This window comes from Oncorhynchus clarkii, chromosome 19, assembly GCF_045791955.1.
Source record: "Oncorhynchus clarkii lewisi isolate Uvic-CL-2024 chromosome 19, UVic_Ocla_1.0, whole genome shotgun sequence".
Taxonomy (NCBI): Eukaryota; Metazoa; Chordata; class Actinopteri; order Salmoniformes; family Salmonidae; genus Oncorhynchus; species Oncorhynchus clarkii.
This window is the reverse complement of record NC_092165.1, coordinates 53,885,660-53,910,949: the sequence shown is the minus strand read 5'-3', so window position 1 is coordinate 53,910,949 and position 25,290 is coordinate 53,885,660. Positions and strand designations below refer to the sequence as shown.

Below are 25,290 nucleotides of genomic sequence, written 5' to 3'. Positions count from 1 at the left end.
GCATCACTGCTTGGTATGGAAACTACTCGGCACCCAACCGCAAGGCGCTACAGAGGTAGTGCGTATGGCCCAGTACATCACTGGGCCAAGCTCCCTGCCATCCAGGACCTCTATACCAGGCAGTGTCAGAGTAAGGCTCTAAAACTTGTCAAAGACTCCTGCCACCCAAGTCATAGACTGTTCACTTTGCTACCGAATGGTAAGTGGTACCGGAGAGCCAAGTCTGGGACCAAAGGCTCCTGAACAGTTTCTACCCTCAAGCCATAAAACTGCTGAATGGTTAATCAAATGGCTACCGGATTACTTGCAGTGCTGGAAAAAATGTGTTTGCCAGGAATGTCCAGAATGTTTTGATGTCTCATTCATTACTCCTGTAAAGAGTCTGGATCCACCTTGGATCTAATATCCCTAGCGAATGGATGTTGATCATCTGTTGTTGTCTGCTAGATTTACAGTAGGGTCTCGTTACATTTAACAGAGAAAGCATAACGATAACGAGTTCATGTTTTCATACGTTTTTGTGCCTCGGGTTGGACACCGAGTCTAGTGTGCACAATTGCGTAGAATATATTATTGCGCACACCCAACGTTATTCCTATGCATTATTCTGGATGTCATGACAACAAATTACATAACCCTAGTGGGCTTATTCCCAATGTCATCTTGTAATGAAATGATGAATAGATTTTGTTTTCCATGTTAGATCTGCAAATTTAAACAATACAAGGGGCTTGAAGTAGCCTACTTGAACTTGAATGTGGAGCTGAGAAATTCATGTAGTCTACTGCTTTAATTGAAGGGTGTTGCGCTACTCTGTTGCGATAAAACCAAGTGCGGTTACTTAGCCGACAACATCTAATGTTGGCTTCAATGTCTTTCCATACAAATCCTTCCATTACATTTTTTAAAATTTGAATTTAGTTTACTTTCTCGTTAAATACAGCAATGGTGAGATTCAAATGGTGAGATTAACGTTACCACTATTCGTGGCATTATGTGTCTGAAGCTCCATGCGTGCATCCAATATATTTAGTCAGGCAATGTCCACATTATTCTCATATTTTATTATGTGATAATAATTTGAATATCAAAGCTTAAAAAATGCATTACTCTTAAAGTGCTAATGGCCTACTTGTGACACTTTTTGCATGCTTTTAGTTTAGGTGGGGGGTTCTATATTAGGCCCTATGCTTAAACTTATATAAAGGATACAATATTATAACATTGAGGTCCTACAATTAAGTGCCTGAAAAAGTCCCTGAAAGTCATTGTATTTGACTTGCGTATGTCTGTATGAGCCCTGCTTAAAGGATGTCGAGTCCTAGGCCTATAGGTGGGTAGACCTACATGTTGAGTAATGGGTAATTTGCATATATTCACTGTTAAATCAAATCAAATCAAATGTATTTACATAGCCCTTCGTACATCAGCTGATATCTCAAAGTGCTGTACAGAAACCCAGCCTAAAACCCCAAACAGCAAGCAATGCAGGTGTAGAAGCATGGTGGCTAGGAAAAACTCCCTAGAAAGGCCAAAACCTAGGAAGAAACCTAGAGAGGAACCAGGCTATGTGGGGTGGCCAGTCCTCTTCTGGCTGTGCCGGGTGGAGATTATTCTTCTAAGTATACATGTGGAACTGTATGAAAATCCAATTTACGTTTTTTTCAAACCATTTGGAAATGTTGATGCCAATGTCACACATTGGACCCATTATTTATAGAATGTCCCCCCCCTCCCCCACACACACATATTGACGCATTTGTACAATCAAAATAAACTATCTGCTGTAAACAAATAAACTAGAATACATAATAATAGGAAGCATGCATGGGCTTGGATCAAGACAATTATTCCAGCAATAGAGGCCCACAGTGGAGGATTCAAAATACTCGTAAAACCTAGCGGGCAAAAAGGGAAAAGGTTCCAATCGTTTTTCCACCATTCATTTTTAGAAACACTTAAAATAAGGGCTGTGATTCGTGTAGGCTTACCCTGGCGTGACATTTTGATAACCGTGTAAATCTCTCTCAAGGACAAGGTGGCTTTTATCAATATATGCCTGCTCGCTACTGCCCTCTAACTGTGAGGAGAACTCAGTTCTCACACCGCTAAAGACGGGTGTCGCTTGGAATCCAGTGTGTACATGTAACAGTATAGCTTCCGTCCTATCGCCCGACCCGGGCTCGAACCAGGGACCCTCTGCACACATCAACAACAGTCACCCACGAAGCATCGTTACCCATCGCGTTACAAAAGCCACGGCCCTTGCAGATCAAGGGGAACAACTCCTTCAAGTCCTCAGAGCGAGTGACGTCACCGATTGAAACGCTATTAGCGCGCACCACCGCTAGCTAGCCATTTCACATTGGTTACATACACTTGAGATGATCTACCCTCCTTGGTCCTCATATTTGGGACATCTTTTGGTGACACAGGCTGCAGAGAGATCTCAGCACCAATATGTTGTATGCATTATGTAGCTATACATATTACAAGGGGGTGTATGCCTTTAAACATGTGAACTGTGTCTGTATTTGTATTGTGTCTATGTTTTGTTAGTATTAAATGGAAAACATAAATAAATTGAACATAATTATCGTTGTTTTTGGACTGCTTATTGCCATGGTGCTTTTTTCCATCAATCTCCCAACATTTGCTGACTGACTGAAGAAATGGTCAAGCTGAGAAATTATTAAATTGCTTAGTTCTGTCATGTTCCTACCTAGTCTCTTCCCACAGCCACTGTATCCCCGACACAACTCTGGGGGTGGAGTGCCATAAGTCTTGCAAGTGAAACGATGTTACACCCCCAACTTGGTGTGAGTTTGTAAAGACACACAGCTTCACACTGTAGTTTCCTGTTTGTTAACCCACTGAGGGCCTTCTTCTCACTGTAACATTTTCACAAAGAAGGGTGTTGGGTGGGCTTCAGGATACTGTGGGAAAGGTCCTAGTCACACAGTGTTGTCACCTCAGTTCATCACTATATCACGCAGAGATTGGGCCAAGGCGATTATGGTTAGGATAACTAATTTCATCACCTGTTATTGTAATTTCAGATGTATAAAAAGCAATTACTAACTGGTTTCTGTTAGTGCAACTTGTGGATGATGCTACTTGTTAACTATTTAAGCATACCCATGTGTGTGAAGTGCTGCTAACCACACTATTACGGTTGAGGACAGTGGTACAAAAATACACAAACTTTTTCACAGTTTGAAATCTGTACTGTAGTATGCATGAAAACTGAAATACTTTACAGAGAGTGTAACAAGTACATATCAGTGGTCACATATTCTCTTTCCACGGCTGCTGTGTCTTATCAGTTTGAGGCAAGCCAGACTAAGACAAGCATGTGATTATGCTCTAGTCTAGCTATAATCCTCTCAGAAGCAGATATACAGTGCCTTCGTAAAGTATTCAGACCCCTGGACTTTTCCCACATTTTGTTAGGTTACAGCCTTATTCTAAAATGGATTTAATAGTTTCTTTCCTCATCAATCTACACACTATACCCCATAATTACAAAGCATATTTTTAGCTAATTTATAATTTAAAAAAATATTACATAACACATTTACATAAGTATTCAGACCCTTTACTCATAACTTAGTTTAAGCACCTTTGGCAGTGAGTAACGCTACAAGCTTGGCACACCTGTATTTGGTTTCTCCCATTCTTCTCTGCAGTTCTTCTCAAGCTCTGTCAGGTTGGATGGGGAGTGTTGCTGCACAGCTATTTTCAGGTCTCTCCAGCGATGTTCGATCAGGTTTAAGTCCGGGCTCTGGCTGGGCCACACAAGGACATTCAGAGACATGTCCCGAAGCCACTCATGCGTTGTCTTGGCTGTGTTAGGGTCAATGTCCTATTGGAAGGTGAAGCTTTCCCCAGTCTGAGGTCTTGAGCCACCGTGCTTCTACATTTGCATTGCTTTCTGTTTGGGATTGTAGGCTGGGTTTCTGTATAGCACTTTGTGACATCTGCTGATGTAAATAGGGCTTTAGAAAAACATTTGATTGAGAGCTCTGGAGCAGGTTTTCATCAAGGATCTCTCTGTACTTTGCTCCATTCATATTTTCCTCGATCCTGACTAGTCTCCCAGTACCTGCCGCTAAAAAACATCCCCACAGGATGATTCTGCCACCACCATGTTTCACCGTACGGATGGTGCCAGGCGTGACTATTGGCATTTAAACCAAAGAGTTTAAACTTGGTTTCATCAGACCAGAGAATCTTGTTTCTCAAGGTCTGAGAGTCTTTAGGTGACTTTTGTCAAACTCCAAGCGGGCTGTCATGTGCCTTTTACTGAGGAGTGGCTTCCGTCTGGCCACTCTACCATAAAGGGCTGATTGGTGGAGCGCTGCAGAGATGGTTGTCCTTCTAGAAGTTTCTCCCATCTCCAAAGAGGAACTCTGGAGCTCTGTCAGAGTGACCATCGGGTACTTGGTCACCTCCCTGACCAAGGCCCTTCTCCCCCGATTGCTTGGTGGTACCAAACTTCTTCCATTTAAGAATGATGGAGGCCACTGTGTTTTTGGCAACCTTTAATGCTGCAGAAATGGTTTGGTACCCTTCCCCAGATCTTTGCCTCAACACAATCTTGTCTTGGAGTTCTACGGACAATTCCTTCGACCCCATGGCTTCGTTTTTGTGCTGTCAACTGTGGGCTCTTGTATAGACAAGTGTGTGCCTTTCCAAATCATGTCCAATCAAGTGAATTTACCACAGGTGGACTCCATTCAAGTTGTAGAAACATATTAAGGATGATTAATTGAAACCGGATGCACCTGAGCTGAATTTCGAGTCTCATAGCAAAAGGTCTGAATACTTATGTAAATAAGTTATTTCTGTTTGTAATATTATATACATTTGTAAAAATGTCTAAACTTGTTTTCACTTTGTCATTATGGGGTATTGTGTGTAGATTGCTGAGGATAAAAAAGAGAGCACTTCTATCATATAAAATGTAAATGGGCTTGTCAATTGTGTACACATTTAGAAAATGTGTTGGCTCTAGGTTGTGAAAGTTTTAGGTCGCACACTGAGTTGCCACAAGTCAGGATGTAGCATTTACATATAACTGCCAAAATAATGGAAACACTTGAGTAGATAAGGGATAGATACAAGTATATTGAAAGCAGGTGCTTCCACACATGGTTCCTGAGTTAATTAAGCAACTAACATCCCTTCATGCTTAGGGTCATGTATAACAATGCTGGGCAGGTCATTTTTTAAGCTAACATGGTTACGCCCCCATAGGATGTCAATGCCCCTATCCACAGGGCACAAGTGATCACTGAATGGTTTGATGAGCATGAAAATAATGTAAACCATATGCCATGGTCATCTCAGTCACCAGATCTCAACCCAATTGAACACTTCTGGGTGATTCTGGAGTGGTGCCTGAGACAGCGTTTTCCACCACCATCAACATGACACCAAATTATGGAATTATTGTGGAAGAAATGAGTTGCATCCCTCCAGTGATGTTTCAGAAACTTGTAGAATCTATGCCAAGGTTGAATTGAAGCTGTTCTGGCTCGTGGATGCCCAACACCCAATTAAGACACTTTTGGTGTTTCCTTTATTTGGGCAGTTATCTGTATTTGTGGTACAGCTAGTGAAAAAGGAAGTCAGCTTTCTGATCTTCGCTTCGAAGAATGATAGTGTTTCAATGCCCATTTATAAAATACCTTAAACGACAATATTGCCCCCCCACCCGGGCTCAGATCCAATCCCTCAACCTTGCCAACCACGTGCCTTCCCCTCCACAACGGCAACCAATCAAGCCAGAGGCAATGGGTAGAAAAGAACAGACGTTCTGTGCTCTCCAACCAGGACCAAGCTAACTACATTGGCTTACAACAGTTGCTTTATTATCCATTTCTACCTTTTGACTGAGAAGAAGATGAGGGTCATCAATATCGGTCTTCTGCTGGTTTGTGCAGGTAAATATATGGGTCATATTGAAATCCAGCTTTAGGATAAGTCCATTTTAATTCAATACATGTTTACCCATGGAAGAACTGGTCAGAAAGTAACATTTTGGACCCGATTACCATTCAGGAGACAAAAGGTGCTCAAAGTTGAATAATTTTGCATACCCCACCATACCATGAGACATCCATGTCTTCATCACTGGAAAAGATAAACAGTCGAGTTTGATATCATTTAAATGCTTACAAGTGTTGTCAAACTACAGTATTTTATTATGTCTTGAATATTTTTATTTTATAAAGAATTGTCATTTTGAAAACTGTTAACATGACAATGGTTAATCAAATCTCCCCATTTCTGCCCAAAATAAGATAAACAGGATTTTTAAAGTATATATTTTTTAATGGCTATATATAATACATATATTATATAATACATATAATATATAATACAAATCGAGGTAAGGGCGATGGAAATGCATTTGACAGTTGATCTGCTTCTGTTTTGTGGGTGGCACTGGGTGCTCTTTGAGAAGGATGGGTCCCAGTCTCTCGGGTCCATGGGACCGCCTTTTGGCGGTCTGCCGGGCATTGGGATGACAACCCAACTCGGGATGAGGAGGGCTTTTAGTGGGTGGAATAGTGGGGACCAATTGGAGGTTTACTCAGTAGCAATGCAAATATCAAATATCATCAGCTTTAGACATTCAATCATCATGTTATATTTTAATGGTACGTTTACAAACCTTATATTATGATAAATAGAATAGAAACTTGTGTTTCATTATGGTAATTGGTGAAATAAGTATAGCCAGTTATAATTGTAATGTTTATATGGCAGATCATAAGAAAGATAATAAGAAAAGACTCAGTGTTTACCTGGCTAAAGAGAAGGAATATAATATATATTGTTTACAGGAAACTCATTCAACAATTTTAGATGAAGTTTTGTGGAAAAAGGACTGGGGGGGGGGATATATTTTTCCCATGGGCAAAGAAATTCAAAAGGGGTGGTGATATTAATTAATAGTAATTTTGATCTAATTGTGCTAATTGTCCAAACACATCATCAAGGTAGATGGATTATTTTAAATATGTTATTGGACAATAAACAAATATGGCTTATTAACCTATATGGTCCAAATAATGATGATCCAAGCTTCTTTGAATATATATAAGAATGTATCAACTCTACAAGCAACACTAGACTCTTATTATTATGGTGGGAGCTTTTAATACGGTTTTGAATACCTCTATGGACCGTAAAGGAAATCACAGTACAAACTATCACCCTCAGGCACTTCAGGAAATCATGAATGTCATGGATATATTGGAATTAGTGGATATGGATATATGACCTAGAGAGATATACATGGCGGAGGCTTAATCAAGCTAGTCGTCTTGATTACTTTCTTATGTCATTCTCTCTGGCACCAAAACTTTAAAAAGTGTTGATAGGGGACAGAATGCGGTCGGATAATCACATAATTGGCATATATATAAAACTCTTACAGAATTTCCATGTGGCGAGGATATTAGAAATTGAATCAAAGCCTACTGGATGATAACTTGTTTTAAACTAGGACAGAATCATTTATAACGGACTTTTTCCGATATACCATAGGTACAGCAGATTCCCTTATTGTATGGGACACTTTTAAATGTGCCTTTAGAGGCCATGCAATCATCTATAAAACAAAAGCAATTTTGGTCAAAAGAGTCCATATTAACAAAGGAAACTGAAGGACTAACATTACAGTTAAATAGCAATAAAACTGTACCATAAAGAGACAGAATATGTTAGAGGAAAAACAAAAAGAAATGGAGGAACTTATTCAAGAAAGATCCAGTGTAATATATTATAAAAATAAAGCGAAATGGATGGAATACCGGAAAAATGCACCAAATTATTTTTCAATCTTTAACATAGAAATGCAAACAACATTTTTTTATTGAAACTTGTTACAAATGATGGAGTCACGCACAATTCACCGAACAATGTTTTGAAATGTACTTTAAGAATAGGTTTTCGTTTGTCTCCTCCATCTCCACTAAGTGAAGCTAATTGGATGGATTTTTAACCTGTTAATATGTCAAATTAACATCTATACAGATAGACTAATGTGAAGGCCAAATTACAGAGGAGGAACTTCTTGATGCAATTAAAGCCTTTTAAGTCCGGGAAAACTCCAGGGCTGGATGGAAGTATAGCAATTTTTTTTAAAATATATACTCAGAGGACCATTAGTAGCATGTTTTAACCACTCCTATATAAACGGTAGATTATCAGACAATCAAAAAGGTCTGATTTCATTATTACTGAAACAGGATCCACGTGGTATATATAAAGATCCAGTCCATTTAAACAATTGGAGGCCTCTTACACTTCAGTGTTGTGATGCAAAAATTCTAGCTAAATGCTTGGTGCATAGAATTAAAAAGGTATTGTCAGATATTATTCATCCTAATCACACAGGTTTTTTACAATGACGATACATTGGAGATAATATAAGACAAGTACTGGAAACAATAGAATACTATGAAATATTGGGGAAAACAGGCCTGGTTTTCATAGGTGTTTCTGAAAAGTACGACTGGAGTTTATATATAAATGCCTGGAATATTTCAATTTTGGAGAATCTATTATAAAATGGGTTAACATTATATATAGTCACCCTAGGTGTGAAATAGTAAATAATGACTACATCTCAGAAAGTTTTAAAGTTTTAAACTTGTTTTACTGGAGTAAAACAAGGTTATCCATTATCGGCATACATATTTATTATTGCCATTGAAATATTAGGTGTTAAAATTAGATCCAACAATAATATTAAAGGGATTAGAAATCCGTGGTTTAAAAAAAAGGTGTCATTGTACGCTGATGATTCATGTTTTCTTTCAAAACCACAATTTGAATCCCTGCACAGCCTCAGAGGATCTAGATACTTTTTCTAAACTCTCTGGATTAAAACCAAATTATGAGAAATTATGAGAAATTATTAGAAATTAAATTAAACTTTTACATTACCGTGTAGTTTACCAATAAAATGGTCTGACGGGGATGTGGACATACTCAGTATATTTCTCCCAAAATAAAGAAATGATCTCAATCCAATACACTTTTATAGAAAGTTAGCAAAAATCAGTAAGATCTTGCTACCATGGAAAGGAAAATACCGGTGGAAAAATCACCCTGATTAATTATTTAGTCATATCACACTATTTGCTTATGGTTTTGCCTACACCTAGTGACTTGCTTTCTAAATTATATGAAGAATAAATAAATAAATATAAATAAATATAAGGACCGATTTATTTAACGAATATGAATTCGGAGGGCAGAAATGATTTAGCATGAAAGCATTAGCCCTGTCACTAAAAGCATCAGTCATACAAAAGTTATACTTAAATCCAAAATGGTTCTCTAGTAAATTAGTAAGAATGTCTCACCCCATGTTGGGGTGGCAGGTAGCTTAGTGTTTAGAGCTTTGGGCCAGTAACTGAAAAGTTGCTCGATCAAATCCCTGAGCTGACAAGGTAAAAATCTGTTGTTCTGCCCCTGAACAAGGCAGTTAACCCACTGTTCCTTGGCCGTCATTGTAAAGAAGAATTTGTTCTTAACTGACTTGCCTAGTTAAATTAAAGAAAATGTTCTTTATTCAGATTACAACTGCTCACTTTTGTTTATTTGAAAACGAAATCATCTCGAAAATCTTGTTATTTTTTAAACAAGCCTTCGAAATTTGGTTGCAAATTAATTTTCATCCACCTGAAAAGACAGAACAAATAATACAACAAACATTGTGGTTAAACTGAAATATACTAATTGATTAAAAAAACGTAGTTTTTAATAATAAAAAAAAATCTTTGTAAATTAGATCATAAATAGGACTGGTGGAGTTGTCACACATGTAGCTAACATAGACATACGGAAATGTATTCTCTACCTGAAATTACAACCAACTAATTGCAGCATTATCACAACAATGTAGGAGGAAAAAGTAAGAAACTTGGTCCTTAAATACCAAAAAATGGTTAAAGAAAATTGTGATAAATCTAAATAGATATCAATTTCATTGAAGGACCAAAAAAGTGACAGCTGTGCCATATAAGTTGCAAAATAGTTGGGAAGAGATTTTTCGATGTACTGGTTCAATGGCACATGGTTTATGAACTGAAACGCAAAACAACGCCGGATTCAAAACTTCAAAATGTTCAATTAAAATGTCTATACAAAATTCTTGCAACCAATATAATGTTATATACATGGGGGATACAATCTTCCCAGCTCTGTAGATATTGCTGCAAGGAAAGCAGAGGCATTATACAATTTATAATGCTACTGTCCATATGTAGTTTGTTTTTGGTCACAGGTCCAGGAATGGCTGAAGAATTGAAGAATAGCAACATTTACCTAGTACTAATGCTGCAGATAGCAATACTGGGTGATTTTAAAAGTCATAGTCAATCGACCAAAAATATAATAATTATTTTATCATAATCATTTTTTTTTATCTTTAATTTACAAACTGTAGAAGCTATGAGAATAGAAAGGTTCAGTACTTTTGTGAAGCATCACAGCACAATTGACAATATATATGTCAAATAGAAATCCAGGGAATTTTTACTAGGATTAAATGTCAGGAATTGTGAAAAACTGAGTTTAAAAGTATTTGGTTAAGGTGTATGTAAACTTCCGCCAAATACATTTAAACTCAGTTTTTCACAATATCAATATTTTAACTTGGGTCAAACATTTTGGGTATCCTTCCACAATCTTCCCACAATAAGTTGGGTGAATTTTGGCCCATTCCTCCTGACAGAGCTGGTGTAACCGAGGTCAGTTTGTTAGGCCTCCTTGCTCGCACACACTTTTCAGTTCTGCCCACACATTTTATGGGATTGAGGTCAGGGCTTTGTGATGGCCACTCCAATACCTTGACTTTGTTGTCCTTAACTTCATTTTGCTACAACTTTGGAAGAATGCTTGGGGTCATTGTCCATTAGGAAGACTCATTTGTGACCAAGCTTTAACTTCCTGACCGATGTCTTGAAATGTTGCTTCAGTATAGCCACATAATTTTCCTACCTCATTATGCCATCTATTTTGAGAAGTGCAACAGGCCCTCCTGCAGCAAAGCACCCCCACAACATGATGCTGCCACCCCTGTGCTTCACGGTTGGGATGGTGTTCATCAGCTTGCAAGCATCCCCCTTTTTCCTCCAAACATAACGATGGTCATTATGGCCAAACAGTTCTATTTTTATTTCATCAGACCAGGGGACATTTCTCCAAAAAGTACGATCTTTGTCCCCATGTGCAGTTGCAAACCGTAGTCTGGCTTTTTTATGGTGCCTTTCAGGTTATGTCGATATAGGACTCGTTTTACTGTGGATATAGATGCTTTTGTAACTGTTTCCTCCAGCATCTTCACAAGGTCCTTTGCTGTTGTTCTGGGATTGATTTGCACTTTTCGCACCAAAGTACGTTCATCTCTAGGAGACAAAAGGCGTTTCCTTCCTGAGCGGTGTGACAGCTGTGTCGTCCCATGGTGTTTATACTTGCGTACTATTGGTTGTACAGATGAATGTGGTACCTTCAGGCATTTGGTAATTGCTCCCAAGGATGAATCAGACTTGTGGAGGTCTACAATTTCCTTTTTTGAGGTCTTGGCTAATTTCTTTTAATTTTCCCATGATGTCAAGCAAAGAGGCACTGAGTTTGAAGGTTGGCCTTGAAATACATCCACAGGTACACCTCCAATTGACTCAAATGAAGTCAATTAGCCTATCAGAAGCTTCTGAAGCCATGATATAATTTTCTGGAATTTTCCAAGCTGTTTAAAAGGCACATTCAACTTAGTGTATGTAAACTTCTGACCCACTGGAATTGTGATACAGTGAATTATAAGTGAAATAATCTGTCTGTACACAATTGGTGGAACAATTAATTGCGTCATGCACAAAGTAGATGTCCTAACCGACTTTCCTAAACTATACTTTGTTAACAAGAAATGTATGGAGTGGTTGAAAAACGAGTTTTAATCAATCCAACCTAAGTGTATGTAAACTTCAGACTTCAACTGTATATAGATATATATATATATTTACCCCAAAAATATATGGGAGATTGAAAATTATGCAGACGATTACATTGATGGAAGCAACAATCTGCAATGTTAAAGCTGATCCACCCCCTTACTTCACGTTTTATTTTATTTAAAAAAAAGAATGCATCTAAAAACGCTTCAACTCCGATTATTTTGAAGCTTAAACCCTATTTCAAATCTGAGCTTTTTGTGTTGTTTCTGCCATCGGTTGAGACAACATGCGTGTCATTTCAAATCATAGAAAAAATAATGAATAGATGGTACCTATCCCTTCAAGACCACTGCAACTTAGATGGTAAACCATTTACATTTTAAATTAATAGTAATTTTTACTTCTAATTACTCCCACAAAGATGACCCACCCGCTGCCAAATGTCAACTTAAATGGTCATGTCTATTCCGGTATCTTTTATGATTTCAATAGGTTTCCTATGGAGGATTGACAGTATAATCTTTAACAACAGATATTCCCATTCAAGTCAACATTCTCTGATGTGTGGACCTCCAACCATTAGATTCACATGTTAGTACATTTATCAGCCAAAACATGATATCCACCCTGTCTTCAAGAGCATGTTGTGTCTCAACCGATGGCGGGCACAACACAACTTAGATGATGATGTAGAATAGGGTCTAAACTACAACATCTGTCAACAGGAAAAAATAGAAATGTTCAAGTTTTTAGATCATTGATTTTCTTTAAAGGTAAAAAATATAAACTTTTTCTTTTAAACTCCCCCCCCCAGAAATTATAAAATATTTGACAACCCCATTTGTAAGCTTTTAAATTATATTAATCTCAACCATTGAATATTTCCCAGTGATGAAGACATGGATGTCTCATAGTATGGTGGGTTATGCAAAATATGTAAACATTGAACACTTTTATCTCTTTAATATCTTGGCATTCAGGTCTAAAAATTCACTTTCTTAGCACTCCTACAATGGTCATATATGGACGGAATCATTCAAATCGAAAGGGGTGCTGTCAAAAAGTGATTGAATCCAAATGGATTGACCATTTACTTATTGTAAAGATGTTACCGTTTTTGTCATAAAATGACAATGCTAATAGAATCTTTTTTTGTAGCCTTTGCTCAGTCCTTCAAGTCTCAAGGTGGGGGGAATCTGAAAGAGGAGGACATGTGGGGGGACTACCTAATGGACAGAGATGACAACCATGCCGAGGTAGTGTTGGAGGCTTTTCATTGTATTGTATTAGTGAGTACTGCCCCGGACAAAAACACCTGATTCAGTTTGATAACTAGTTAATAAGTTGAATCTGGTATGCTTGTCCGGGTCTACCAAATCATTTGTACTGTTGGGGATACTCATGGACTCTAGTTGAGAAACACTGCCCAACACAATACCCAGCTAGCACATTTGGTTCCTTGGAAGGTGTGGGAACGTATGTTTTTGGTTTAACATTGACTGTGGGAAAGAAGATATATTTTTTCTGACCAGTAAAACTGGACTCTTTTGTTTTACATTCTGAGAACAGAAAGGAACATTTTGTCTGTTCTGGGAACGTTTATTTTTAGGTTGCAGAGAGGTTCTGAGAATGTTTTATTTTGGTTCCTTTAAAACCTGTTAAGCCTACCCCCTCCTTTTTCGAACATTCTGTTAAAAATCGCGCAACTTTTCAGCGTCTTGCTACTCATGCCAGGAATATAGTATATGCATATGATTAGTATGTGTGGATAGAAAACACTCTGAAGTTTCTAAAACTGGTTAAATCACGGCTGTGACTATAACAGATTGTGTGTTTCATCGAAAAGCGCAAGAAAAACTGCTCACTGAAAGCTAAAAATAATATCCATGCGTCACTTTCATGGGTTGTTAAAAGGGCACAAAATTAATTATGGACCTGCATGCAATTCCTACAGATTCCACACGATGTCGCCATTGTCGTCATTATCCGGGGAGTTTTTTGTTGGTAAATCCAACTAACTGGATTCCATTTCTTCCGGTCTCCGCCAGGATGTTTTGAAGTGCACATTGTCGGCAATTGATTTGAAGACGAGGAGTTATTGAATACACATCGCCCTGTAATCATTTTGATAGATTATAAACGTTTACTAATACCTAAAGTTGGATTACAAAAGTATTTCGAAGTGTTTTGTGAAAGTTTATCGTCGACTTTTTTAATTTTAAAAAATGACGCTGCGTTTTAAAACAATGTTTTTTTCTGAATTACACAGCTTCCATAGATGGCTATTTTGGGTATATATGGACCGATTTAATCCAAAAAAAGACCCAATAGTGATGTTTATGGGGCATATAGGAGTGCCAAGAAAGAAGCTCGTCAAAGGTAGGTTTTATATTTTATTTCTGCGTTTGTGTATCGCGGGCTACGCTAAATCTTTTGTTTACGTCGCATTCAGGCATTTTGGGGTGTTGCATGCTATCAGATAATAGCTTCTCATGCTTTCGCCGAAAAGCATTTTAAAAATCTGACTTGTTGGCTAGATTCACAACGAATGTAGCTTTAATTCTATACCCTGCATGTGTATTTTGATGAACGTTTGAGTTTTAACGAGTACATTTAGCATTTAGCGTAGCGCATTTGCATTTCCAGGTGCCTAGTTGAGAGATCTGCGTCTCAAGTAGGATCAAGAAGTTTTAATGCTTTTCTGGGAGATTATATTAATGCTTTGAGAAGGGAAATTATAGGTTATTTTGAGGTTTTTGAATAACTTCCACTAAATGTTTCAATAAGACTTTTAATAACACTGCTAGCTTATTTCTTTGAACTCCAAGCACAGATAGGACACATGGCAATTCCTTATTCATTAATTATGCAAAAACATGTATTTTGTATTGTAACACAGAATTAGTCCACTGAGCCACCAGAATGAAACTAGCATGCCAAAGGAAACAAGCACTCATTAAGATCAGGTGTGGTCAATTAGTGGGCACGGCCAACACAACTTTACAGTGAAATGCTTACTTACATCCCCACTCTCAACAGTGTAGAGTTAAAAAAGTAACACACATATTTGCTAAATAAAAAAAGAAATTGTAACTCAATAAAAACAATAATGAGGCTATTTACAAGGAGCACCAGTACCAAGTCAATGTGCAGGGGTACGAGGCAGTTGAGGAAATTTAGTATGTACATGTGGGTAGGGGTAAAAGTGTCTAGGCAATCAAGATATATAATAAACAGAATAGCAGCAGTGTATGTGGGAGTGTGTCTATGTGTGAGTGTCGTCAATATGTATGTGGTGTGTGTGTGTGAGCGTATGAGTGTGTTGGAGTGTCAGTGTAGTATGTGTGAGTGTGTAGATTGAGTCTAGTGAGTGTGCAAGGAAGTCAATTTAGATCAAATAACAAAGGGGTTAAATTTAAATTGTGCGGATAGCCATTTGATTAACTGTTCAGCAGTCTTATTGCCTGAGGGTAGAAGCTGTTTAGGTGCCTTTTGGACAAAGACTTGGCACTCCGGTACTGCTTGCCGTGGGGTAGCATAGAGAATAGTTTATGACTTGGGTGGCTGCAGTCTTTCACAATTTGTAGGGCCTTTCTCTGACACCTCCTGATATAGAGGTCCTGGATGGCAGGGAATTTGTCCCCAGTGAACATACTTCAAACTTCTTATGGCTTGGGGCAGTATTTCGACGTCTGGATGAGAAGCGTGCCCAAAGTAAACTGCCTGTTAATCAGGCCCAGAAGCTAGGACATGCATATAATTGGTAGATTTGGATAGAAAACACTCTAAAGTTTAATGTCTATGATTATAGCAGAACTGATATGGCAGGCGAAAACCTGAGGAAAATCCATCCAGGATGTGGGATTTTTTTTATGTGGGTATTTTCAATTGAATGCCTATACAGTATCTAATGGGTTAGGATCCAGATTGCAGTTCCTATGGCTTCCACTAGATGTCAACAGTCTTTAGACCTTGTTTCAGGCTTGTCTTCTGAAAAATGAAGAAGAATGAGACCTTTTTGTCAGTGGACTGAGGAAGAATTCAGAGCTGGTTTGCGCTCGTGACCGATTACGCACCCTTCGTTGTCTTTCCTTTCTATTGAATACGCTATTGTCCGGTTTAAATATTATTGATTATTTAGACAATTGACAACCTGAAGATTAATTGTAAACATTGTTTGACATGTTTCGACGAACTTTACCGGGACTATTAGGATGAATTCGTCTGCATGTTGACTGCCTTGGAGCGTGTGGATTAATGAACAAAACAAAACTGAGTTTTTGGGATACAAAGAGGGACTTTATCAAACAAAACAAACATTATAGTGTAGCTGGGACTCTTGTGACTGCAACCATATGAAGATCTTCAAAGGTAAGTGATTCATTTTAGAGCTGTCCGCAGATAATCATGTTATAAGCATGTTATGCTTTTGCCGTAAAGCTTTTTTGATATCTGACAATGCGGCTGGATTAACCTCTCTGGGATAGGGGGGACGCTTGTGTCCCACTTCGCCAATTTCCAGGTAAAATGCAGAGCAACAAATTCAAATAAAACGCAGAAATAAACATATAAATCATGCCTTACTTTTGACAAGCTTCTTTTGTTGGCACTCCAATATGAACTGATATTGCAGGCGAAAACCTGAGGAAAATCAAACCAGGAAGTGGCTTCTATTTTGAAAGCTTCATGTTCCATAGCCTGCCTTCGCTCCATTTAAAGGGATATCAACCAGATTCATTTCCCTATGGCTTCCTCAAGGTGTCAACAGTCTTTAGACATAGTTTCAGGCTTTTATTTTGAAAAATGAGCGAGAAAGATATCACGTCAGTGGTTTGCTGGGTGTTCGCAGAGTTTTGCTCTTGCAACAGAGTGGGGCAGCCATTGTCTCTCCCTCTCCTATTGTCTCTGTCTCTCCTCTCTTGAAAAAGCGACAGTCCCGGTTGATATATTATTGATTATATATTTTAAAAACAACCTGAGGATTGTTTATAAAAAAACGTTTGACATGTTTCTGTGGACATTACGGATACTATGTGGAATTTTCGTCTGCGATGTCATGACCGCTCAAGCCTGTGGATTTCTGAACATAACGCGCCAAACAAATGGAGGTATTTTGGATATAAAAATAATCTTTATGGAACAAAAGGAACATTTATTGTGTAACTGGAAGTCTCGTGAGTGAAAACATCCGAAGATCATCAGGTAAGGTAAGCAATTTAATCTATTGCTTTTCTGACTTTCGTGACCAATCTACTTGGCTGCTAGGTGTTTGTAATATTTTGTCTACTGAGAGAGATGCTCTTACATAAACGCTTGTTATGCTTTCGCCGAAAAGCTGTATTGAAATCTGAGACGACAGGTGGATTAACAACAAGCTAAGCTGTGTTTTGCTATATTGCTATATTATTGATTTCATGAACATTTAGAAATTTAATTTGAATTTGGCGCACTGAAATTCAGCGGGTGTTGATGAAAATGATCCCGCTAACGGGATGGGTGCGTCAAGAAGTTAACAGGATAGAGTTTTGTTCATGCTGAGAACGGAATGTCTATGTTTTTAAATAGCATTCTTTGTTCAAGTTGTGTCTATGGTTTTCTTAACTTTCCATGAAAACAACTTAATGCTTAAGTACAGAAATTCCCACAGAACAACGTTGCTTCTGAACATTCAGGGAACAATTTGAGAACATGACTTTAAATAGAACCATGAGGAAACATTATGCTGAAGTAATGAAATTCCCACAGAAGTACGGTGTTTCTTAACATTCACTGAACTATTTGAGAACATTCCCGATGTCAAAACAGTTGAGAACGTTCAGAGAACATTACCAAAATGTAAATGTAACCATGTTTGAACTTTTAGGAAAGCTTATATTAAAGTAATTTTATAAAATTGTTTTATGTGAAGTTCCTTAAATGTGCTGAGAATGTTCCAAAGCCAACCCACTGGGCACACACATTTTGAATCAACGATGTATCCATGTCATTTCAAATGAAATTACGCTGAACCAATGTGGAATAGACATCGATTTGACATCTGTGGGAAGCAACTTTCCCAGAAAGTTGCGGGAAGTTTGTTTGCAAAATAACCATAGGTCAACAACGCTCTCACCAAGCTCTAAGACACATGGTTCTCAGAACGGTATGTGCTAGCTGGGAAGCCTAAAGAAATTGGGGTTTGCATGAGGATGCATGAAAAAATGGTAGCACCAGTGCCAGTCTGTTTGTGCTACCATCCCAACTCCTTGTCACCCATTGTCATGCCAAACATGTGAAGAGAGCAGAAACAGACTAAGCCCAGTGGTGATTGTTTTAATTAATCCCAAAGCAAGAAAGAAACATGAATCTAGGTTAATGTCATTATTTGGCAATACCATTTTGCCATGTCATATTTAAGTAAATACCTGATCATTTTTGTAACCTAAAATGTCTCCCTCTCCCTCAGATCAAAGCTGTCCTTCCAGGTACCTGCTTTGCGTGTAAGCGCATCATCAACAAGGTCAAGGTCCAGCTGGATGGTGATAATAACAAGGTAATGATGACAGATTGCTCACCTTCCATTTTACAGTCACAGAACAAACTCACGTTAGCTTTACACGCTTTAATAAATATAATGCAAATACACTTTTTAGTTGTAGTGTTGATGGATTCTGGGTGCTAACTTCTAAACTTGGGATAGGGTTCAATTTCAGGTATCATATTGAACTATTGAGTGCTTAGATTTAAAGGGTCTACACCAGAAGTTAATGGTTATCTGTAGGAGGAAGGTATATGGTGTGTGCAATTAAGCTTGAAATGTGCTGAGTGTAGGGAAAACGATCACGTGAGGGGAGAGGGGAGATAGCCATGGATTAGTGATGAAGGGGGTTGAGGTATGTCTGGTCACGTTAAGAGAAAAAAAAGTTTATTGCCCGTATCACTTAGTTTCCTGCCTAGCAATATTCACCTTTATTTAACCAGGTAGGCCAGTTGAGAACAAGTTCTCATTTACAACTGCTACCTGGCCAAGATATAACAAAGCAGTGCGACACAAATAACACAGAGTTACACATGGGATAAACAAACTTACAGTCAATAACAAAATAGAACAGTCTATATACAGTGTGGGCAAATGTAATAAGATTAGGGAGGTAAGGCAATAAATAGGCTTTAGTGGCGAAATAATTACAATTTAGCAATTAAACACTGGAGTGATAGATGTGCAAGTAGAAATACTGGGGTGTAAAGGCGCAAAACAAATATATGGGGATGAGGTAGTTGGGTGGGCTATTTACAGATGGGCTATGAAAAGGTACAATGATCGGTAAGCTGCTCTGACAGCTGATGCTTAAAGTTAGTGAGAGAGATATAAGTCTCCAGCTTCAGTGATTTTTGCAATTAGTTTCAGTCATTGGCAGCAGAGAACTGGAAGGAAAGGCGGCCAAAGGAGGAGATGGCTTTGTGGGTAACCAGTGAAATATACCTGCCGGAACGTGTGCTACGGGTGGGTGCTGCTATGGTGACCAGTGAGCTGAGATAAGGCGTGGCTATACCTAGAGCATACAGGTCGCAGTGGTGGGTAGTATATGGGGCTTTGGTGACAAAACGGAATGCACTGTGAAAGACTACATCCAATTTGCTGAGTAGTGTGTCGGAGTGTAACGATTTTCTTTCTGTGAAGGAGAAGAGGACCAAAATGCAGCGTGGTTATTTATAAACATCTAAAATGAAAGATGAAAACGTGAACACTATACAAAATAAGAAACCGTGGAAAAACCGAAACAGTCCTAACTGGTGCAAAACACAGAGACAGGAACAATCACCCACAAAATACCTAAAGAATATGGCTGCCTAAATATGGTTCCCAATCAGAGACAACGATAAACACCTGCCTCTGATTGAGAACCACTCCAGGCAACCATAGACTTACCTAGAACACTCAACTGAACACAACCCCATAGACAAAACAAGATACATAAATCGCCCATGTCACACCCTGGCCTAACCAACATAATAAAGAAAACACAGAATACTAAGGCCAGTGCCTGACACGGAGGCTATTTTGTAAAGGACATCGCTAAAGTCAAGGATCGGTAGGATAGTTCATTTTACGATGGTATGTTGGGCAGCATGAGAGAAGGATGCTTTGTTGCGAAATAGAAAGCCAATTCTAGATTTCATTTTGGATTGGAGATGCTTAATGTGAGTCTGGAAGGAGAGCTTACAGTCGAACCAGACACCTAGGTATTTGTAGGTGTCCACATATTCTAAGTCAGAACCGTCCAGAGTAGTGACGCTAGAAGGGCGGGCTGGTGAGGGCAGCGGTCGGTTGAAGAGCATGCATTTAGTTTTAATTGCATTTAAGAGCGGTTGGAGGCCATGGAAGGAGTGTTGTATAGCACTGAAGCTCGTCTGGAGGTTTGTTAACACAGTGTCAAAAGAATGGCCAGAAGTATACAGAATGGTGTTGAGGTAGATCAGAGAATCACCAGCAGCGACATCATTGATGTATACAGAGAAAAGAGTCGGCCCGAAAATTGAACCCTGTGGCACCCCCATAGACTGCCAGAGGTCCGGACAACAGGCTCTCCGATTTGACACACTGAACTCTGAGAAGTAGTTTGTGAACCAGGCAAGCAGTCATTTGAGAAACCAAGGCTGTTGAGTCTGCCGATAAGAATGCGGTGATTGACAGAGTAGAAAGCCTTGGCCAGTCCGATGAATACGGCTGCACAGTATTGTGTTTTATCGATGGCGGTTATGATATCGTTTAGGACCTTGAGAGTAGCTGAGGTGCACCCATGACCAGCTCGGAAACCAGATGGCATAGCGGAGAAGGTACGGTGGGATTCGAAATGGTCTGGAATCTGTTTGTTAACTTGGCTTTCGAAGACTTTAGAAAGGCAGGGTAGGATAGATATAGGTCTGTAACAGTTTGGGTCTAGAGTGTTACCGCCTTTGAAGAGGGGGATGACTGCGGCAGCTTTTCAGTATTTAGGGATCTCAGACAAAACGAAAGAGAGGTTGAACAGGCTAGTAATAGGGTTGCAACAATTACAGTGGATCATTTTAGAAAGAGAGGATCCAGATTGTCTAGGCCGGCTGATTTATAGGGGTCCAGATTTTGTCAGCTTTCATGACACCAGCTATCTGGATTTGGGTGAAGGACAAATGGGGGAGGCTTGGGCAAGTTGCTGTGGGGGGGGTGCAGGGCTGTTGACTGGGGTAGGGGTAGCCAGGTGGAAAGCATGGCCAGCCGTAGAAAAATGCTTATTGAAATTCTCAATTATCGTGGATTTATCGGTGGTGACAGTGTTTCCTAGCCCCAGTGCAGTGGGCAGCTGGGAGGAGGTGCTCTTATTCTCCATGGACTTTACAGTGTCCCAGAACTTGTTGAAGTTTGTGCTATAGGACGCACATTTCTGCTTGAAAAAGCTAGCCTTTGCTGTCCTAACTGCCTGTCTTTATTGGTTCCTATTTCCCTGAAAAGTTGCATATCACGGGGGCTATTCGATGCTATTGCAGTACGCCACAGGATGTTTTTGTGCTGGTCAAGGCCAGTCAGATCTGGAGTGAACCAAGGGCTTCTATATCTGTTCTTTGTTCTATTTTTTTAATGGGGCATGCTTGTTTAAGATGGTGAGGAAAGCACTTTTAAAGAATAACCAGGCATCCACTACTGACGGAATGAGGTCAATATCCTTCCAAGATACCCGGGCTAGGTCGATTAGAAAGGCCTGCTTGCTGAAATTGTTTTAGGTACGTTTGACAATGATGAGGGGTGGTCGTTTGACCGCGGATCCATTACGGACGCAGGCAATGAGACAGTGAACGCTGAGATCCTGGCTGAAGACAGCAGAGGTGTATTTAGAGGGCATGTTGGTCAGGATGATATCTATGAGGGTGCCCGTGTTTACGGATTTAGGGTTGTACCTGGTAGGCTTCATGATAATTTGTGTGAGATTCAGGGCATCTAGTTTATATTGTAGGACGGCCGGGGTGTTAAGCATGTCTCAGTTAGGTCACCTAACAGTACGAGCTCTGAAGATAGATGTGTGGCAATCAATTCCATATGGCGTCCAGGGCACAGCTGGGGGCGGAAGGTGGTCTATAACAAGCGGCAACGGAGAAAGAACGGTGAGAGAGTTGTTTCTGGAAAGGTGGATTTTTAAAAGTAGAAGCTCAAACTGTTTGGGCATAGACCGGGATAGCATGACAGAACTCTGCAGGCTAACTCCACCCCCTGTGGAAGTTCTATCTTGGCGAACATTTTTGTAGTTGGGGATGGACATTTCTGAATTTTTGGTGGCCTTCCTAAGCCAGGATTCAGACACTGCTAAAGCAGTGAATAAAACAAATTTAGGGAGGAGGCTTCTGATGTTAACATGCATGAAACCAAGGCTTTTACGGTTACAGAAGTCAACAAATGATAGCACCTGGGGAATGGGAGTTGAATTTTGGGCTACAGGGCCTGAATTAACCTCTACATCATCAGAGGAACAGTAGGATAAGCGTAGCTTTATTTAACTAGGCAAGTCAGTTAAGAACAAATTCTTATTTTCAATTACAGCCTAGGAACAGTGGGTTAACTGCCTATTCAGGGGCAGATTTGTACCTTGTCAGCTCAGGGATTTGAACTTGCAACCTTCCGGTTACTAGTCCAACGCTCTAACTACTAGGCTACCCTGCCTCCCCAGTATGGCTACAGGCTATAAGAACTGGTCGTCTAGTGCATTGAGAACAGAGAATAAAAGGAGCAGATTTCTGGGCATGGTAGAATAGATTCAAGGCATGATGTACAGACAAGAGTATGGTAGGATGTGAGTACAGTGGTGGTAAACCTAGGTGTTGAGTGACGATGAGAGAGGTTTCGTCTCTGGAGGGACAAGTTAAAGCATGTGAGGTCTCCACATGTGTGTGGGGTGGGACGAAATAGCTATCTAAGGCATTTTGAGCGGGACTGTGGTCTCTACAATGAAATAAAACAGTAAAAACTAGCCAAGACAGCAGTAGACAAGGAATATTGACATTAGAGAGAGGCATAAAGAAATCACAGGTGTTGATCAGGAGAGCTAAGGCAACAATGGGTAAATGGAGATGAATGGGCAGAGCGGGTAAGTTAGGTACATGCAGGACCTGGGTTCGAGGTTGGGGCCGACAGTGAAACAAAAGTAGGTACCGTGTTATTGAAACAGTCCTGGGTGCATCAGCTGTGTACCCGAGTGGTCATAGGGTCAAAAGAGCAGCAATAGGTGAGTCAAGGTGCTGTTCGGTAGTCACTACTACGCTAGGCGAGCACTGGACACAGCATTTAGAAAAACTAGTAGGCTGGCGCTAGTAAATGGTTTTTCGGCAACATCGTAACATAATAGCTTGTTGAGACCACATCGGGCGATCATGTCGGCAGTCCAGTCGTGATGGATTCACTGGGCTCCATGTTGACAATAAAGGGTTCAGGCAAATTAGCAAAGGAGGTATTGTAGCCCTAGCATTAGCTGGTATATATATATATATATATATATATATATATATATATTTTATTACCTTAATTTAACTAGGCAAGTAAGTTAAGAACAAATTCTTATTTTCAATGACGGCCTAGCTTGAGGCTAGCTCAAGGCTAGCTGGTACTTGCTTCGGGACAGAGGTGTTAGCTAACAGTAGCCACTCATTAGCAGCTAGCAAGCTGCAATGATCCGGAGTAATGATCCGGTGTAATGATCCAGAGCGGCAGGAATCCGATGATATGATGTAGAGAAGCAGTCCGATATGCTCTGGGTTGATATTGCGCTGTGCAGACTGGCAGGTATTGTCCGAGCTAAGACTGGCTGATAACGGGGAAAAAAGGTGAGGACCGCTAGCCGTGGCTAACAAAGACTAGTAGCTAGTTAGCTGGCTAGCTCCTGATGGAAGTTCTAGCTATGAGGTATAAAAATAGCAGATCCGTACCACACTGGGCGAGGCGTGATGCAGGAAAGTATATTTTATTTGTAGATAGAAAGTGAGATTAAGATATATACGAAAAAGACTGGCTATTTACATGGGATAAGACACGGGATAAGACAAAGACAGATACACACGTCCAACTGCAGCGCCATCTTAGATTCAATAAAGATGCAAATGTTTAGCGAGAAGGAGGGAGACTCCACCCAAAGTCGGGTACATATACCACAACTATTTTAAACATGTCTTTGTCTAATGCAATTGTATTGACCCTCTGGGAAGAATAAACTTGGTTTGAGCTGTCATAGTGTCCGTTGAGTTATTATTCTGAAAATGTGAAGCTAACAGTGTAACCACAACAGTCTCATCAATATACAGTATTTTATAGCCATGATAAATCCTAGTCAGGTTCATATTTAAATGATTGAGAAACCCCTTCATACTGCTATATCTCTGCAATTCTCACAATGTTATGTAAGCAAATTCATTTGTGTCACCAATGACACAAAAAAAACATATTCTGTAAGTGATCTATCTCTCTATATTTTTACTTGCAGGATAACATATCTGCTAAACTGGACTCTATTTGTGGCAGCATGGGGATGCTCAAAGCCATCTGCAAGAAGCTTGTCAATAAATACAAAGAAAAACTGATTGACGAACTTGTCAATGATGAGGACGCAAAGGATGCCTGTAAGAAATTGAAGCTATGCAAATAAAATACAATTTACCCATGATTGCCCTGGGCACACGTTTCTTTCAGATGAACACGCTGTCATAGCTTAGCTTTACATTATTTTCATACACGACTGTCTGGATGGAATGGCAGTCTATAAAGTCACTTAACATTGCTAAAGACTGACATTCCATCCAGACAGAAGAGGACTGGCCACCCATCAGAGCCTGGTTCCTCTCTAGGTTTCTTCCCAGGTTCCTGCCTTTCTAGAGAGTTTGTCCTAGTCACCATGCTTCTATATCTGCATTGCTTGCTGTTTGGGGTTTTTGGCTGGGTTTCTGTATAGCACTTTGTGACATCGGGTGGTGTAAAACAGGCTTCATAAATATATTTGATTGATTGATTGATTACAACTGCAATTTTTATTTAATTAAATACTGAAGGTTATTCAAAACAGTCTCCTTCATTTCACTATAAAACCCTTGCTATTAATGTATACTATCTCCCTGGAATGCATTCTAGAATGAGGGGCTTGGTCTCTCCCTTTTGGATATTTTACATTGGAAAAATCATCCTGTGAATTAGGGCTCAATTTGATTGTATCGTGGAAGATCCAAGTTATGGCTCAAATTAAATTTAAAGGCGAAATGACATTCATTTTTACCTTTATATAACTAGGCAAGTCAGTTAAGAACAAATTCTTATTTTCAATGA

At 39.4% G+C, this 25,290-nt stretch overlaps 1 protein-coding gene across 1 annotated transcript; it reads left to right on the top strand.

Annotated features, from left to right (window-relative positions):
* The first annotated feature begins 5,819 nt into the window (after positions 1 to 5,819).
* On the top strand, positions 5,820 to 25,030 carry LOC139374340 (antimicrobial peptide NK-lysin-like). The gene is made up of 4 exons (XM_071115378.1): positions 5,820 to 5,948; positions 13,137 to 13,234; positions 18,424 to 18,510; positions 24,458 to 25,030. Exons 1-4 carry the CDS (start codon positions 5,909 to 5,911, stop codon positions 24,617 to 24,619), a joined length of 387 nt encoding a protein of 128 aa, XP_070971479.1. The 5' UTR covers positions 5,820 to 5,908; the 3' UTR covers positions 24,620 to 25,030.
* The last annotated feature ends 260 nt before the right edge of the window (positions 25,031 to 25,290 follow it).

Excerpts from the sequence above, each read along its gene's own strand:
- LOC139374340 (XM_071115378.1), top strand. The coding sequence starts at position 5,909 with ATGAGGGTCATCAATATCGGTCTTCTGCTGGTTTGTGCAG. Across the intron at positions 13,235-18,423 it reads GAGATGACAACCATGCCGAG|ATCAAAGCTGTCCTTCCAGG; the intron begins GTAGTGTTGGAG and ends CCTCTCCCTCAG. Across the intron at positions 18,511-24,457 it reads TGGATGGTGATAATAACAAG|GATAACATATCTGCTAAACT; the intron begins GTAATGATGACA and ends TTTTACTTGCAG.